We start from the raw sequence: 17,195 nt of genomic DNA, 5'->3' as shown, positions 1-17,195 counted from the left end.
TTAAAGGAAATTAAAAACTGCTCAAAGTAAGATCGAACAACTAATACAAAATCAGAAGAGGTCTGTCTCTGAAGTCGATAAGTGAAGAAGCAGAAACAGTAACAGATGAATTGAGGGTAGGTGAGGAATACAGACAAGAAAGTACATTCGTATTTATTAATGAACAAATAAAAGAAATGTGTAACCAAACGCATTACACAAAAGCAGGTAATTCCGTATGAGAAGCGATTAACCTTCAGCCTTTGCTTGGTGGTCTCTCTGAATGATATTATTAGTTGACTGTTTTTTATATACGCGAAAGTAAATTTTTCTCAGCGATCCAAAATTCATATACGCCGCAAGATGTTTTTAAATTTCTCCTGCACATTTCTTTTGGAAGATATTCTTGCCTATGACGTCTTTTCTACATCTTTTTTTCAGGGTCGCTTTGAAAAATAAACGTTATGTTACAACTAGCCACATTCGAGACAAAAAATCCCATCCCATCTCTGCAGATCCAAATAGCCAATTTTAGTATCTGTTATTTCTTGATACAGTTACATACGGGGCGATCAAACCGTTGTCGGTGCTGCAGCGTATATTCAACCCAGTGCGACCCCGATGCGCGCACGTAAGCAACGACATGTAGGCAAGGTGTTAGTGTTGCCTCTGAATGTTGTCTTTGAACGGAAACTTTTTGGTCGCCCCTTACAATTTACCTGAGACAAATGTTAGTAATATTTTTTTACCCTTACACAGATTTAAATTTTCACCTAAATGCTCGTGTGCCGAGGGGAAAAAATCTAATATAAAACTTTTCATTGAAGAAATGGAAGACTATAGACAGAAATAGATTTTATCAGTGTAAACAGTACCAAGAGAGATGCACTCAAAGGACGTTGAAAAAATAAGTAAGGAGCGATACGCACAACTATCTTGCAGGACGGAAGACCGAGGGTATACCTACATAAATACTGAGTTACTTAGATACAGGAACGATGAAAGCAATTTTAAACAAAAAAACTTTTTTAGTGAAAACTGTCAGAGCTACACTTATTTACTCAAAGTAAGCTCTGCGTTCATTTTATGATCTGTATAGAGTGCTGTAAAGTTAACACTGTTCTTCATAAAATACGAGTTTCACTAGTCACTCTGATCCACCGCAGATTATCATGTCATCTCCTTTGTTATGCGGTATGAGAAACAGATCATGCTGGGGGACAAGCAATCATGTATGAAAGGAACGAAGATTAGGTTTTGACAGCCCATTGACAAGGAGGTGAAAGGAGACACAACAGTAGCTCGGATTGGGGAAGAGAGCAGGAGGAAACAGGCGTGTTATCTTAAAATTAACTATTACGCAATCGGCCTTAAGCGATTTTAGTAAAGCTTCGGAAAGCTTAGACACGTGTACTCGTACTGAACCAGCGTCCTCTGCCGTGACAGTCCAGTGTTTAACGACTGCGATACCTCGCTCGATAAACATTTATGAAACCGAACGTACTACCGAAAAAGTTAAATCTCAAGCTAAGGAAAGGCGGTTTGTCCATAAGGGCTGGGGGTGGGACGAGCACCGATGAGAAACGGAAGCAAGATGTAAACGGAAGGAAGATGGACAGCTGTCACGCAACATATAAGCTACAGCCTTGAAGCCAACTTTTTGAAACATCTCCAAGATGTACCACACATACGAAGATACGAAAAATGAATTAGTGAGTATGTATCTGTTGATTCAGCTGGAAGCCAGTAATATGAAAACGTTGTTTTTAATCGTTCTGTTCCTTAAAAGAGATAAATATGACGTATGTAAATACCAAGAATTCAGATTGTATATTGTGTTAAAGTGTTACTCTTCCTCAGGCAATAAATAAAGTGAAAGCGTGTGGTACGGAAACAGAGCGTTAATACAGTGGGAACATAGGCGCGTCAGAAAGGCAAAGAAGAAGTTTGAGAAGAGCAGTATAAGATTCCAAACTACTCACAGGAATACACTAAAAATTAATTTGTGAGTATGTATCTTCTGATTCAATTGGAAGCCAGTGATATGAACATGTTTTTAATCGACAAAATAAACCTTCTGTCAAGGAGTAATGATATACAGGGTGATTCTGTGATGATGTTACAAACTTTCAAGGATGACTGAGAAACGAAAATGTATCAATTTGTGGTAAGGAACCTTGGTCCAGAAACGCCCTAGTCGAAAGTAAGAGACAACTTTCAGAGATGCTAGTAAGGATCGAAACAAGTAAAAAAAGTCTAGTAAACATGGACTGTAATATGCATACCTTAATAGCTATGGGAACATGTTGAGTAGAAGATACGTGTCCCACAGTAGCGAAGATGAACAAGTGCTCATAGCTCTTATAACCCATGTTTACTGGACTTTTTTTTCTGCTTTTGGTCCATACTACATTCTGCATATATATGGAAAACAAAGAGCTTGCTGTAGAAAAGGGATGTTTCACAGTATCGAAGATGCTCATACCTCTTAAGTTATATATTTTAGAGATCGTGTTTACTGGACATTTTTCCATGTTGTGGTTCATACCATCTCCTTTGACAGTTGCCCACCCTAAAATCTTAGCAACAACAGTACCGATACAAGTATTCCACTGTCAGAGACTTCAGGACGATTTTCGTTTATAACTTTCGACTCGGTCGTTTCTGGACCAGGGACCGTTACCTCAAAAAGATACAACTGTCCTTGTCCATTACCTCTGAAACTTTGTAACATCATCACATAATCAACCTCTACACGGTTCAGTAACGTTAAAAACACATGTGTATTTAGGAGAACATCTAGATCCTAGTTATTGATAAAAACGTCATGTTTCCAATTAGAACAGAGTCCATTTCTTGTAGTTACTGAATGTAATGTTAGCTTATGTCTAATACCATAAATACATTATCTGTCATACTAAATGCCAACCGGAGGGAATTAAATATGTTATTTGTTTCTCCCATTCCCTTCGCAATAGCGAAAGGAACGTGGTAAAGTGACTGTATGTCTACGTATGCCTGTTGATATCTCTGATCATGTTTCCACGTTGGTTCCGCGAGATATGCGACAGGAGCAAGATAGTCCTATTCCATCTTGTTTCAAACGCTGCTTCCCAAACGTGTCCACGTACATCACAGAAACTTACGTTTAAATCGAGAATAGTGTGCGTTAGTCTTGGAGGCGATTTTCAAGTACACAGCGATTATCCACAATCATCCCACTAAATTCAAGTCCTTCAATAGCCGTCTGTACATCTAATTCTATATCTTCATCTCGATCCAGATCTCTTCGTTACGTCACACCTAGATATTTAATACATACATTCAGCGCCAGAATGTTATTCAAGGAAATTATCTGTCATTTATCAACATTTAAGAGAAACTCTTGTTCACTAGAGCAAATTTACATTTTGTCTAAGTAATTTTTAACAGTTACATCAAACCTCGAAGTAGTTACTTGCGTAACACATGTTTCGGAAGGTCTTCGTCTGAACACAAGTTTTTTCAAAGCTAGCAATCTCCATAGCGTTTGTGTTTCTATTGTATTTGAAGATGTCCTCTCATAGATAACCAGTGCGCACTGTATCTGAATTTCCTAGTTAGGCGAAGTTTATTTCCCCTGGGGAATACGCTAAAAGTCTTTTCACAGTGTTCCGAATCCGAAATAAATAGAATTACGTTCCATTATCCTGTCGTGCCGCCCCTCGCCAGAGCTAATTTTCTAAACGTACACGCAACAATCATTTCACGACAGGCAAGCTCTTCCATCTGTACCATGTCATATTCGCGTCTATTTCCAACTTCGCAATTCAACATCATTACGTTGCATCTGTATACGGTCTCTATCGATCTTAGCCAACTCAATAATTTTCGAGTATTGAATAACATCCTTTGATCTGTAGTTAAAGCGAAGGCAGCAAAGGATTTTAAGAGCTCGACAATTTTAGTACCAAGAAAGTAATTGGCGCACTAGAATGGAAATGAGTAGCGTATAGAGAAGTGTGTAACTAGAGAAATAAAATTCTACACTGTAAGATGGAAGAATATATTAGCAATACAGAGAATAGCGAGGGTAAAGTAAAGGTCCAGGCTCATTTGCTGTAGACCTACAATTCATATGAATGTGTTGTAATAGTGGGAGATCAAGTACAAAGAAGTTCGTGTTCTTTACTGTTGCTTAACCTGATATCGAAGAAAGCAGAGGAACTGGAAGAAAATTCCAGAAGAGAAATAAAAGGATGCGAGGAACAGCGACGGGGGCAGATACCGAGTTTCACATGTCACGCGGCTGGTGTGGTCGAAATCAAGAAAGACTAGGAAAATCTGTTGACTGGAATTGTCGCTAAACTTCGCACAGAAAGTGAGTTTATGATAACCGAAGCTAAATCTCAAGTGAACAGCAGCAGATTAACGACTAGATTAACTTTTTAATAAAGAAAATAAATTCCCGAAATGAGTCCTGGGTGTTGCGGATTTTTCATACTAAAGCGAGCTGGATAGCTTCATATATTTTAAGTTATTCCTGCCATCATCGGACAAAACTGAAAATTTTTCATTCCTTCTCAAGCAACTTATCTTGTATTTATCAACGCTTAGGCAAGATGACATTCAGTAAAGCACGTGAATATTTTTAATAGTCGCACCAAACCGCGATGCAGCCACTTTGTAGCACTTTGTGTTTATTTACCTGTCTACTGTGACAAGACCTATCAAATGAAATTGCCACTGAACTGTTTTTTGCGAGTTCTAAGGTTTGTCCTCATGGCAGTAGCCGTAACAATAACGCCGTAATAAAGGGAAAAGCATATTGAACGATCTAAAGAGCATTATACTTTTAAAAAAGTTAAACGTCAGAACTGAACAACACATGGAAGAATAGTGTATGGAACTATGCTTTTCTAGAAGCAAAATTACATAATCAGGAATGGAGTTATGACGAGCAGGAATGTAAGACTGTATAGTGATGATTTGCATGCGTTGGAGAAAGTCAAAGTATTGAATTGCGGTACAACAAAGTGGTATTGGAAATAAAGTGGATACATCAGGAAATAAAGCGGTATGCTAGAGCGAATGGGAGAGAGCAAAAGTATATGTAAAAGACTTACAAGCGCTGATAAGACATCGCGGAATACTATTGAAAATGTTACATTGGAAACACTTCCCTGATCGCAAAATATTATTTCATAATTTTGCTTGCACTTGGTTCTTCAGGCTTCTTATATATTTCAAATGAAAACATTGCACAATTTTCAGTTCTATTTGCTACTGGCGAATTTAGACTTTAATCGTTATCAAGTAACGTTAATATCACCTTTATGTAACATGCCGGAAGACATTTAGGACGCAAAGCAATCCACCAATCCACCACCGCACATGCCTGTCCAGTTACAATTACTAACTTGATATGTGTCAAATAGAGACAGAATGTCTACAGTGTACGTCGGAGAACCACGTATAGTGTAACTTAAGTATATATGACTGCATGTGTACATACCAAGAGAGCAACTTTGTTGTTGCTATATGAAATAATGTGGACTTTGAGTGATTCGTTGTTCAATACACACATAAGTTATGGTGAACATCATTCTCCGATATGCGTTGTAAGCATTCGGTCTGTGTTTGAGACATGATGTTAGTTCAAATGGCTCTGAGCAATATGGGACTTAACATCTGTGGTCATCAGTCCCCTAGAACTCAGAACTACTTAAACCTAACTAACCTAAGGACATAACACACATCCATGCCCGAGGCAGGATTCGAACCTGCGACCGTAACAGTCGCGCGGTTCCGGACTGCGCGCCTAGAACCGCTAGACCACCGCGGCCGGCTACCATGTTAGTGTTTATGCGTGGCTCGACATGTGGCCTGGAGGGTTGATTTGCACATTAACTATATTGTGATATGTTGCGTAGAGGTTATCAGAATGTTGGTTAATAATGAAAAAAGAAATTGCCCAATAGTAAATAAATTTGAAAATTGTAAAGACTGTAACGAGAAATGTTTTCTTTTGAGAAACACTGTTTATTTCTTACGAAGCGACTTTCGGTTTCTTACATCGATCACCTGTCATTTAACAGTTTTCTAAAAAGTCGACAGCAAAAGCTTAGACAAAAAGTAAATGGTTAACATTTTCTGTCAGTACATGTGGAATAATCGGGTCTACTGCCGGATGTTTGTGTCGCTTTGGCACAATATTTCGGCTCACGAAGCCCGTTGCCTTCTTCAGGTGCTACCTGAGACTGGACAAGATCCTGCAATACGGCAGTCTCAGGTAGCACCTGAAGAAGGCAACGAGTTACGTGGCCGAAATATTGTGCCAGAGCGACACAAACGTCCGGCAGTAGACCCGATTATTCCACATGTCAGGATCTCGCCGGGAAAGCCTGAAGAGTTATTTTTGTCAGTGTCTGTCAAGCACTGGCACAAAATTCAGCTAACTTAGCACCGAGGAACGGTTGAATTAGCACTGGAGAGATCTGCAGGCGAGAAGACGACGGACTTACCGCCAGAGTGGTGACTACAGGGAGGAGGGAGGGCGCTGACTTGTTGAGCGGCGATCGCTGCCAGGTGCGAAGCGCCGCGCGGTTGTTGACAAACAGGGCAGCGCGTCTGGGCGGCGGCGCGCGTACCTGGGTGAGGCGCGCCGCCGTTGCAGGCGTGCAGGGGCTGCGGCTGCGCCCCCGCGCCCGCTCCCGGGCCCGGCGGAGCGCCGGGCGGCGGCTGCTGCGGGGGCGGCGGCTGCGGCGGCGGCTGCTGCGACGCCGGGGGCGGCTGAGGAGGCGGCGCCGGCGCCGGCTGCTGCGAGACCATCTTGGCGGCCGGGGTGTCCGGCTGGCGGCCGTACAGCTCGATCATGTCGGCTCGCACTGGCGGCGCTCTGGCGCCGGGACGCCGGGCGCCGCGCGCCGCCGGCCGCCGCCTCCGCCGCGGCAAGTAGTGCGTCGCGGCCGGCCCCCACCGCGGCGCCCGCCGGGCGCTCCCATTGGCGGGCTGTGGCGCGGCCCCCACCACGCGCCGCCGCCACGCCTCCCCGCCGTGTTTGCCGAGTACACACGGGCCGGCCCGCACGTGCCCGCGGACGAGTGCGGCGCGGTCACCGACCGACCGCCCGCCCGCTGCGACTGCGACCGGAGCTGCCTCCTCCTCCTCCTCCTCCTCCTCCTCCCTCGCCGCCTTCTCGCTCCCCTTCCCCCTCCCCTAGTTACCGCTTCGTTCTCCCGCGCGAGTGGAGCTGGCGAGCCGCTCACGTCGTTTAATGCGGTATCGTCAGCGCCGAAAGGAAAACGGCTAACATGTACACCAGTCTGGGCTATTTATTAGAAAGAGATACAGTCGACTCTTGCTAGTTCGAACCTCTATATATACAATTTGTCGATGAAGAAGTTGTCTTGGCCCGTCAAAGACTTCGCTAAGTCGAAGAAATTGTATTTATCTTGGTACATTCGACAAATCTAAGCGCATGTCATGACAGACCACCGGGAAGCAATATTATAAAAAAAATGGTTCAAATGGCTCTGAGCACTATGGGACTTAACTTCTGAGGTCATCAGTCGCCTAGAACTTAGAACTACTTAAAGCTAACTGAGAACATCACACACATCCATGCCCGAGGCAGGATTCGAACCTGCGACCGTAGTGGTCACGCGGTTCCAGACTGAAGCGCCTAGAACCGCACGGCCACACCGGCCGGCACAAGCAATATTATAATTCCAAATTAGCCGCTATTGAACAATCTGTAACTGGAGTCGTTTCCTCATCTGATTTCGTACTTGTTCCGACATTCGACTGTTCGCGACACATTGTTAACTCAAGTGTGGTGTCACCGCCAGACACCACACTTGCTAGGTGGTAGCATTTAAATCGGCCGCGGTCCGTTAGTATACGTCGGACCCGCGTGTCGCCACTATCAGTGATTGCAGACCGAGCGCCGCCACACGGCAGGTCTAGTCTAGAGAGACTCCCTAGTACTCGCCCCAGTTGTACACCCGACTTTGCTAGCGATGGTTCACTGACTACAGACGCTCTCATTTACAGAGACGACAGTTTAGCACAGCCTTCAGCTACGTCATTTGCTACGACCTAGCAAGGCGCCATATTCAGTTACTATTCTGAACAGTTAATATTGTGAATCATCTACCGTCAAGAGCGACGTTCATCATAAATGGATTAAAGTTAAGTATCAACTAGCTACGTCCGCTTTCTGAATTCTAATTCCTTGTCATGTTCCAGACCTCACGTCAGTATAGTCCTTCCCTCCTCACGCCAGACTGCGTGAGTTAAACGCGTGCATTTCGGCCTCTAACAGTAACACGGTGTTGGCTCTTCAGCCAACACAACGCCAAGAAAGCATAATATACTACAGTACGCAAATCAGTCGCAAAAATGGTTTCACTCTCACAGAAGGAAGAAATTTCACGATTTCTATGGCTGGGAAAAAGATTACTCGAGTTTGGACGGGTTCTAGATTTCCCAGTACATTTCTGCACTGGATGTCATACAGTATCAGACCTGCTCGAACTATGGCGAGGCGTTTGACTCGCACGGCGGGTGTGCAAAGAATGTGCGAGAAACTACGAATTAGCCGCAACAAAAAGCTGTGGCTCCGTCTAAAATTTGACAACTTCGGGAGAGAAAGGAGCAAATAACTTTGAATCACACCACAGCACAGAATCCTGTTGTACTGGAGTAAATTTAATAAGAATTCCATAGAGTACCGGTATGTATAGACATACCAACATTTATTCTTATTTCTAGGTAAAGGTAAGAAGTAGAGGCGGAAACGTTCCCGCCAAAAATATTACTTGAGAGAACCCAGTACTATATTCATTTCCTTATGACAGACTTTTTGATTTACCAAGTGGGTTGCAAACGAGCATTTCTGTCCTGTTCAGATATTACAACAACAGGTAAAAACGTTACTAGATTTTAATCAAAATGGTTCAAATGGCTCTAAGCACTATGGGACTTAATATCTGAGGTCATCAGTTCCATAGACCTAGAACTACTTAAACCTAATTAACCCAAGGACTTCGCACACATCCATGCCCGAGGCAGTATTCGAACCTGCGAGAGTAGCAGCAGCAGCCACAGAGGCCGGCAGATTTTAATCTGTTTGAAAACAAGTTGGGAACATTAAAATGAAGTAAGCAAGAGTTAAATACGTAACTGACTGTAATTCTTATTGCAAGAAGAAATTAGTGCTCTCGTGGAGAGAGTTCTAGCAGACGTCACTAGATCGCAGGACGGGCGAAAGCTCGAAAATTGTACAAAATCGTAACTGCAATCTGTTATTGATGTATTAGTTGTCGTTGTTGCACATGGCCTGCATCCTAGAACATACACTAAAGAGCCAAAGAAACTGGTACACCTACCTAAAAACGTGTAGGGCCCCCGCGAACACGCAGAAGTGCCGCAACACAACGTGGCATGGACTCGACTAATGTCTGAAGTAGTGCTGGAGGGAACTGACACCATGAATCCTGCAGGGCTGTCCATAAATCCGTAAGAGTACGAGGGAGTGGAGATCTCTTCTGAACAGCACGCTGCAAGGTACCCCAGAAATGTTCAATAACGTTCACCAGCGAGGTCAGGGATTTTCACCTGCCTCGAGATGACTGGGTGTTTGTGTTGTCCTCATATTTCATCATCATTTATGCAAGTGGAAGATTGGACTGAGAAACGGTTGGGGATTTTTACGGGCGCTGGTAACCGCACAGTTGAGCGCCCCACAATCCAAACATCATCATCATCATCATCATCATCTCAATAATGTTCACGTCTGGGGAATTTGGTGGTCAGCGAAAGTGTTTAAACTCAGACGAGTGTTCCTGGAGCCACTCTGTAACAATTTTGGACGTGTGGGGTGTCGCATTGTCCTGCTGGAATTGCCCAAGTCCGTCGAAGTGCACAATGGACATGAGTGGATGCAGGTGGCGAGACAGTACGCTTACGTATGTGTCATCTGTCAGAGTCGTATGCAGACGTATCAGGGGTCCCATATCACTCCAACTGTACACGGCCCTCACCATTACAGTGCCTCCACCAGCTTGAACAGTCCCCTGCTGGTATGGAGGGCCCGTGGATTCCTGAGGTTGTCTCCATGCCTGTACACGCCCATCCGCTCCGTACAAGTTGAAACGAGACTCGTCCGACCAGGCAACATGTTTCCAGTCATCAACAGTCCAATATCGCTGTTGACGGGCGCAGGCGATGTTTAAAGCTTTGTGTCGCGCAGTCATTAAGGGTATACGAGCCCATATCGATTTCGTTGAATGGTTCGCACTCTGACGCTTGTTGATGGCGCAGCATTGAAATCTGCAGCAATTTGCGGAAGGATTGCACGAATGCATAGTTCCACTGCGATATACAGGGTGAGTCACCTAACATTACCGCTGAATATATTTCGTAAACCACATCAGATACTGACGAATCGATTCCACAGACCGAACGTGAGGAGAGGGGCTAGTATAATTGGTTAGTACAAACCATAAAAAAATGCACGGAAGTATGTTTTTTAACACAAACCTACGTTTTTTTAAATGGAACCCCGTTAGTTTCGTTACCACAACTGAACGTATAAACAAATACGTAATCAGTGCCGTTTGTTGCATTGTAAAATGTTAATTACATGCGGAGATATTGTAACCAAAAGTTGACGTTTGAGTACCGCTCCTCCGCTGTTCGATCGTGTGTATCGGAGAGCACCGAATTACGTAGGGATCCAAAGGGAACGGTGATGGACATTAGGTACAGAAGAGACTGGAACAGCACATTACGTCCACATGCTAACACCTTTTTATTGGTCTTTTTGACTGACGCACATGTACATTACCATGAGGGGTGAGGTACACGTACACACGTGGTTTCCGTTTTCAATTACGGAGTGGAATAGAGTGTGTCCCGACATGTCAGGCCAATAGGTGTTCAATGTGGTGGCCATCATTTGCTGCACACAATTGTAATCTCTGGCATCATGAATGTCGTACACGCCGCTGTACATCTGGTGTAATGTCGCCGCAGGCTGCGACAATTCGTTGTTTCATATCCTCTGGGGTTGTAGGCACGTCACGGTACACATTCTCCTTTAACGTACCCCACAGAAAGAAGTCCAGAGGTGTAAGATCAGGAGAACGGGCTGGCCAATTTATGCGTCTTCCACGTCCTATGAAACGCCCGTCGAACATCCTGTCAAGGGTCAGCCTAGTGTTAATTGCGGAATGTGTAGGTGCACCATCATGCTGATACCACATACGTCGACGCCAATGATTCCGCACCATACATTACATACCTGTCGCTCTACCTGTCTGAGCCAGCGAGGATTGTCCACGGACCAGTAATGCATGTTCCGTAGATTCACTGCCCTGTGGTTTGTGAAACCCGCTTCATCGGTAAACAGGTAGAACTGCAACGCATTCTCTGTTAATGCCCATTGACAGAATTGCACTCGATGATTAAAGTCATCACCATGTAATTGCTGATGTAGCGACACATGAAACGGGTGAAAGCGGTGTCGATGCAGTATGCGTATGACACTACTTTGACTCAGTCCACCGGCTCTCGCAATGTTCCGTGTACTCATGTGTGGGTTCATGGCAACAGCAGCTAACACACCAACTACATCCGCTTCTCCTGTGACGGGCCTGTTACGGACTCGTTTGCGTGCTACGACCATACCTGTTGCATACAGTTGGCGGTAGATGTTTTGCAATGTGCGGCACGTTGGATGCTCTCTGTCCGGGTACCGTTCTGCGTACACCCTGCAGGCTTCAGCTGCATTTCGTCGACACTCGCCATAGATGAGTATCATCTCCGCCTTTTCAGAGTTCGAATACACCATGGTCACAGTTCCTACAACACTACACTATCACAGACGTCTGGTAACACGGTGTACTACAGTTGGTCTGCGTGCGGAGACGAATGCAGAATAACAATAGCAGCAAGCGCTACATGCGGACACTGCGGCAGCTAGACCAAACCACAACAGTGCACTGCAGCCACACTCGTAAACTCGGTCGTCATCGTAAACATGTCCCTGCAGATGCTGCTCGCCGACCGTGGCCCGTGTTTGTTACAACATGCAACTGAACGTCGGAGGTTTCAAGCGTCAACTTTAGGTTACAATATCTCCGGATGTATTTAACATTTTACAATGCAACAAACGGCACTGATTACGTATTTGTTTATATGTTCAGATGTGCTAACAAAACTAACGTGGCTCCATTTTTAAAAAAAACCTAAGTTTGTGTTAAAAAACATACTTCCGTGCATTTTTGTATGGTTTGTATTAAACAATTACACTAGCCCCTCTCCTCACGTTTGGTCTGTGGAATCGATTCGTCAGTATTTGATGTGGTTTACGAAATATATCCAGCGGTAACGTTAGGTGACTCACCCTGTATACTGATAAAAGCTTCTCGGGCTTCCAGCTCAAATACTCTTTTTCTGAGGTCCCTTGAACTTGAAATTATCGAGAGTCTGTTGTATTTACTAGCGGCTGTGGAGGATCTGCGCAGATTTTTACCAACCCTACATGGGAGCTGCAGACCCCGTCTAGATCATACGAGAAAAACAAAGGAGGGCACTTCCCGAACGCTGCTGCGTCGACTTCTTGGCACGTCCGTTGATTACTTTATAAGGTTATATGTAAATTAAATATGGAGAGGGGAAGAAAGGACAGGAAGGAAAGGGGATGACTGATGTCAGCTGCAGTGGGACATTACGCGGAATCAGCGGTGACGAGTGATAACTTGTATCTCACCGGGGTTCGAACCCGGGATCTCCTGCTTACTAGGCAGGTGCGGAAAGAAAGAACAGACACCTCGCTTTCATATAATTTGATAGGCGCAGCTGAGCAGTGGATCCACCATCTTCAGTGCGGATGCAAAATACGTCCGACCCCCTGTGGGTATCTCAGAGAGCGGAGGAAATGGACAGGTGGTGCTCGATGGGAATGTGGGTCGGCCGTGAATCTCACGCAGTTGCGATAACGCTGTGTCCCGGATGGCGCAGTGGTTACCGCACCTGCCTAGTAAGCAGGAGTTCCCGGGTTCGAATCCCGGTCCAGTATACATCGTCACTCGTCGCCGATGAAAATGGTTCAAATGGCTCTGAGCACTATGGGACTCAACTGCTGAGGTCATTAGTCCCCTAGAACTTAGAACTAGTTAAACCTAACTAACCTAAGGACATCACAAACATCCATGTCCGAGGCAGGATTCGAACCTGCGACCGTAGCGGTCTTGCGGTTCCAGACTGCAGCGCCTTTAACCGCACGGCCACTTCGGCCAGCGTCGCCGATGATTCCGCGTAATGTCCCACTGCAGCTGACAGCAGTCACCCCGTCTCCTTGCTTTCGTTTCTTCCCCTCTCAACCTCCAATTTACATATAATGCATGGCAGCTGCGGATTATGGGTGGTGTCTGTTCTTTCGGACATGTCCGAAAGAACAGACACCTCGCATCCATATAACCATATATTATGTAACAGGTCATGCGCGCTACGTGGTCGCTTACCCGTTGTATTTGGTATGCCGACACTAATAGTTTTGATCAAACGCATTTTCGTGTCCGTTCCACTGGAGCAGCATTTTCGTTTAGTGACTTGTTATGAGCTTCATTTGCAGCATCTTCAGGCAGGAAATTATTAATAATGGAAAGGAAGAATAAGTTGTATAATAAATCAGCAAAGCAATCAGGCATAAGTCGTAGTTCTCGATTTTCGAATAAAAAATGGTTCAAATGGCTCTGAGCACTATGGGACTTAACATCTGAGGTCATCAGTCCCCTAGAACTTAGAACCACTTAAACCTAACTAACCTAAGACATCACACACATCCATGCCCGAGGCAGGATTCGAATCTGCGACCGTAGCGGTCGTGCGGTTCCGGACTGAAGCGCCTAGAACCGCTCGGCCACATCGGCCGGCTGATTTTCGAATAACTTTTGACATGGTTCTACACATATGCCTATTATCGAGGGTACGATCGTGTCCCAAGTTTGCGAATGGCATTTCTTTGTAGAAAGGACGCGCCGTGATATCTTGCTTGGAGAGTCATCGACGTACCTAAAAGTAGCTTCGGGTGTGCCCCAGCGAAGTGTTTTGCGAACCTAGCCCTTCACAGTGTGCGTTATGACCTTGCAGACAATATTGATAGTAACCTCACACCTATCGCACACAATGCATTTCTCTATGAGATGCGCAAATATCGTCGGACTTCGATAAGATTTTAAAGTGGCGGAAAGATTAGCCTTTAAATGTTCAGAAATGTAATATTTTGCACTTCACAAAACGAATAAACGTTGTATCTTAAGACCAAGTTATCAATGAGTCACTCATGCAAATACCTGGGTGTAACACTTCGTAGGGTTACGAAACAGAACGACCACGTAGAATCAGTAGTGGATAAAGCAGGTAGCAGACTTAGATTTATTGGCGGAACACTGGGGAAATGCAATTAGTCTATAAATAAGATCGCTTAAAATACATTCGTACCGCTCATAAGTAAGTTGCCAATACTGTGTTTTGTGCAATAATACTAAACAAATGAAAATACAACTTAGTTATCAGCACAGGAATAAATACAGAGCTCAAGAAATTAACGAAAGGTGCCGAAACTGTGTTCCATGCTGCTGTAAGCAGAAGTTCCCTCTTTTCAACTCTGGTTTACAAATTTTGTCGCAAATCTTCCGCGACTGTAAGCTTTCAAACTCTGACTGGATTCACTCCTTCAAATGCTCGACATCATGAATCATGACGCAATAAACCACATTTTTTAGCATACCGCAGACTCAAAAACCCATGGGTGTGATATCTGGGGATAGTGGAGGCCATTCACTAGTACCTCATCTGTTAATCCATTCATCAAAGTTGTTATTTAGGAAGTCTCTTGCTGTAATTCTATAATGTAGGGGTGCTCCATCCTCTTGGCATATCAGATTTTCCTTAAGTAGATGTAAATGTTCAGAAAGTGGACTAATTTCCAGTTGTAACAACACTTCTTGAAGCATAGCGAAACAATTTACAGAAATGACAGTACCATAAAAAAGGCTTGATTATCCCATAGCTGAAAATCCTTGCCCATAGCCGGCCGGAGTGACCGAGCGGCTCTAGGCGCTACAGTCTGGAACCGCGCGGCCGCTACGGTCGCAGGTTCGAATTCTGCCTCGGGAATGGATGTGTGTCATGTCCTTAGGTTAGTTAGGTTACAGCAGTTCTAAGTTCTAGGGCACTGATGACCTCAGAAGTTAAGTCCCATAGTGCTCAGAGCCATTTGAACCATTTGAACCCTGCCCACACACTCACGCCAGACGAGTTTAGCTCTGTTTCCATCGCCACAAGGAGATTCCTAGAACCCCCGTAGACACAGTTCTGTCTGTTGACTCAGCCGTGGACGTTAAAAGTCACTTCCTTGCTGTTAAGAATGCTTTTGCAAAACTTGGAATCGGCTACTGGTCGGATTGTGTACAACTTGCAGAATTCCATTCGCCTCTCTGCATCGTATTCATTTACGCATCATAGTAAAGCAGGCCTCTAAGGTCTCAATTTAAACTTTTTCTGAATCCTTCGTAGCCTTTATTTCGCTATTCCACTCACCTCGGTCTCTTTTCTTTGAGACTTCGTCGGTGAATGCACAACACATTGCGCGACAACATTAAGATTCTTTTCTGTAATAGCTGACTTTGGGCTATCTGAACGAGGATGATCCGGTACCGACTTAGTCTCTTCAAATCCTAAATTTAATCTTCGAAAACCTTGGCGAGGTGGAGGTTTGAAATTTGTAAAACGTTTCACAGACCAATCACAAACATCACTGTAGTTGTAGCAAGAACAGGTTTCTTTTGACATCTCTGCCTTCCAGGAAGGCGTGAGAGACAGAATACGCTACTACAAACATCAAATTTGAAATAGTTGCAATTTAAAAATAAGAAATAAAATACATACTATCAACGAACATCCAGTTTAACAACTAAATATGTCACTTGTTTTCCTCCCTAGAAACCAAGAGGCACTATAATTTAGCAATATCAGGCATCAATTGTAAAGATATTAAAATAGATGTCACAAAGTCACAGTTCAACGCCTGCGTCATACTATTTGATACCCAACAGCTTTCTTTAGAACAGTTTCAACGTATCTTGACAAGCCTGGAACGTGTTTTATTTTATTTCTTACTTGAGCATAGCTGCTCTAAATTCTGGCCATTGTTTTCTCACAATGTAATTTTATGGTTTCTGAAAATTTCTTTCTGATGAAGACACCCTTACTAGGTTTAGAAACCGAGGTCAATGTACCAAATAGTTATTTGCAACCGGCTGGTTGTATAATTCCTATGTTTGAAAACTGTACACGGTCGCCGAGAAACAGCCGTGTTCAAAACTGTATTATGACAACTGAGTTTTGTACATTTTTCCGAAGCCTGTTACGAATGGCTACTGATGTCGAAAAACGATCATTATAAATACACATTCGACAGGTCATATTTTCAGCTCCTGCGCAGTCAGGGAAACTAGCAGGAAAAAAGGTTACAAATGACAGGCGGACAATAGTGATGCGGTCCGAAATGCGTTTGCCACCAACACAGCGACCTGAGCCAACGTTTGTAATTACACCCTAACCGCTGACCGGCCGAATAACAAACACATCGATTAACCCCTAACAGCCCAAGCCCAGTCATGTACTAGGAGCACACAGAATCACAATTTCCTTTATTAGACCTCTCCACAATAGCAGTATGTAACTGTGTGTATGAATGTATTGAATTGGGGACCTAAAAGGACGGAGAGGCATCGTCCCCGGCGTAGCCCTCAGTGGTTCACAACCCCACAACAGACTACAGCAGTCCACTCACCCCACCGCCGCCCCACCGAACCTAGGGTTATTGTGCGGTTCGGCCCCCAGTGGACCCCCCTCCCCCGGGAACGTCTCATTGCAGACGGGTGTAACCCCAATGTTTGCGTGGTAAAGTAATTATGGTACGTGGAGACAGTGTTTGCGCAGCAATCGCTGATATACTGTAACTGAGGCGGAATGAGGGGAACCAGCCCGCATTCGCCGAGACAGATGGAAAACCGCTTAAAAACCATCCACAGGCTCGCCGGCACACCGGACCTCGACACTAATCCGCCGGGCGGATTCGTGCCGGAGACCGGCACGCCTTCCCGCTCTGGAAGCAGTGCGTTAGAGCGCGCGGCTAGCCGGGTGGGCTACAATAGCAGTAA

General features: G+C 44.6%; 1 protein-coding gene and 1 non-coding gene across 2 annotated transcripts in view; one reads left to right on the top strand and one right to left on the bottom strand.

Annotated features, from left to right (window-relative positions):
• The window catches only part of LOC126481716 (LIM homeobox transcription factor 1-beta), a 116,239-nt gene extending 109,405 nt beyond the window's left edge, over positions 1-6,834 (bottom strand). The window contains exon 1 of the mRNA XM_050105666.1: positions 6,483-6,834. Coding sequence (XP_049961623.1) covers positions 6,483-6,834 — 352 coding nt within the window. The remainder of the gene's footprint in view (positions 1-6,482) is intronic.
• Positions 6,835-12,972: 6,138 nt separating this feature from the next.
• Positions 12,973-13,045, top strand: Trnat-agu (transfer RNA threonine (anticodon AGU)). Its single transcript has one exon. It is a non-coding gene; the product is annotated as a tRNA-Thr (tRNA).
• Positions 13,046-17,195: the final 4,150 nt, after the last annotated feature.

Source organism: Schistocerca serialis, chromosome 5 (assembly GCF_023864345.2).
Source record: "Schistocerca serialis cubense isolate TAMUIC-IGC-003099 chromosome 5, iqSchSeri2.2, whole genome shotgun sequence".
NCBI lineage: Eukaryota > Metazoa > Arthropoda > Insecta > Orthoptera > Acrididae > Schistocerca > Schistocerca serialis.
The sequence above is the reverse complement of the archived record's forward strand: the minus strand, read 5'-3'. Positions and strand labels throughout refer to the sequence as shown.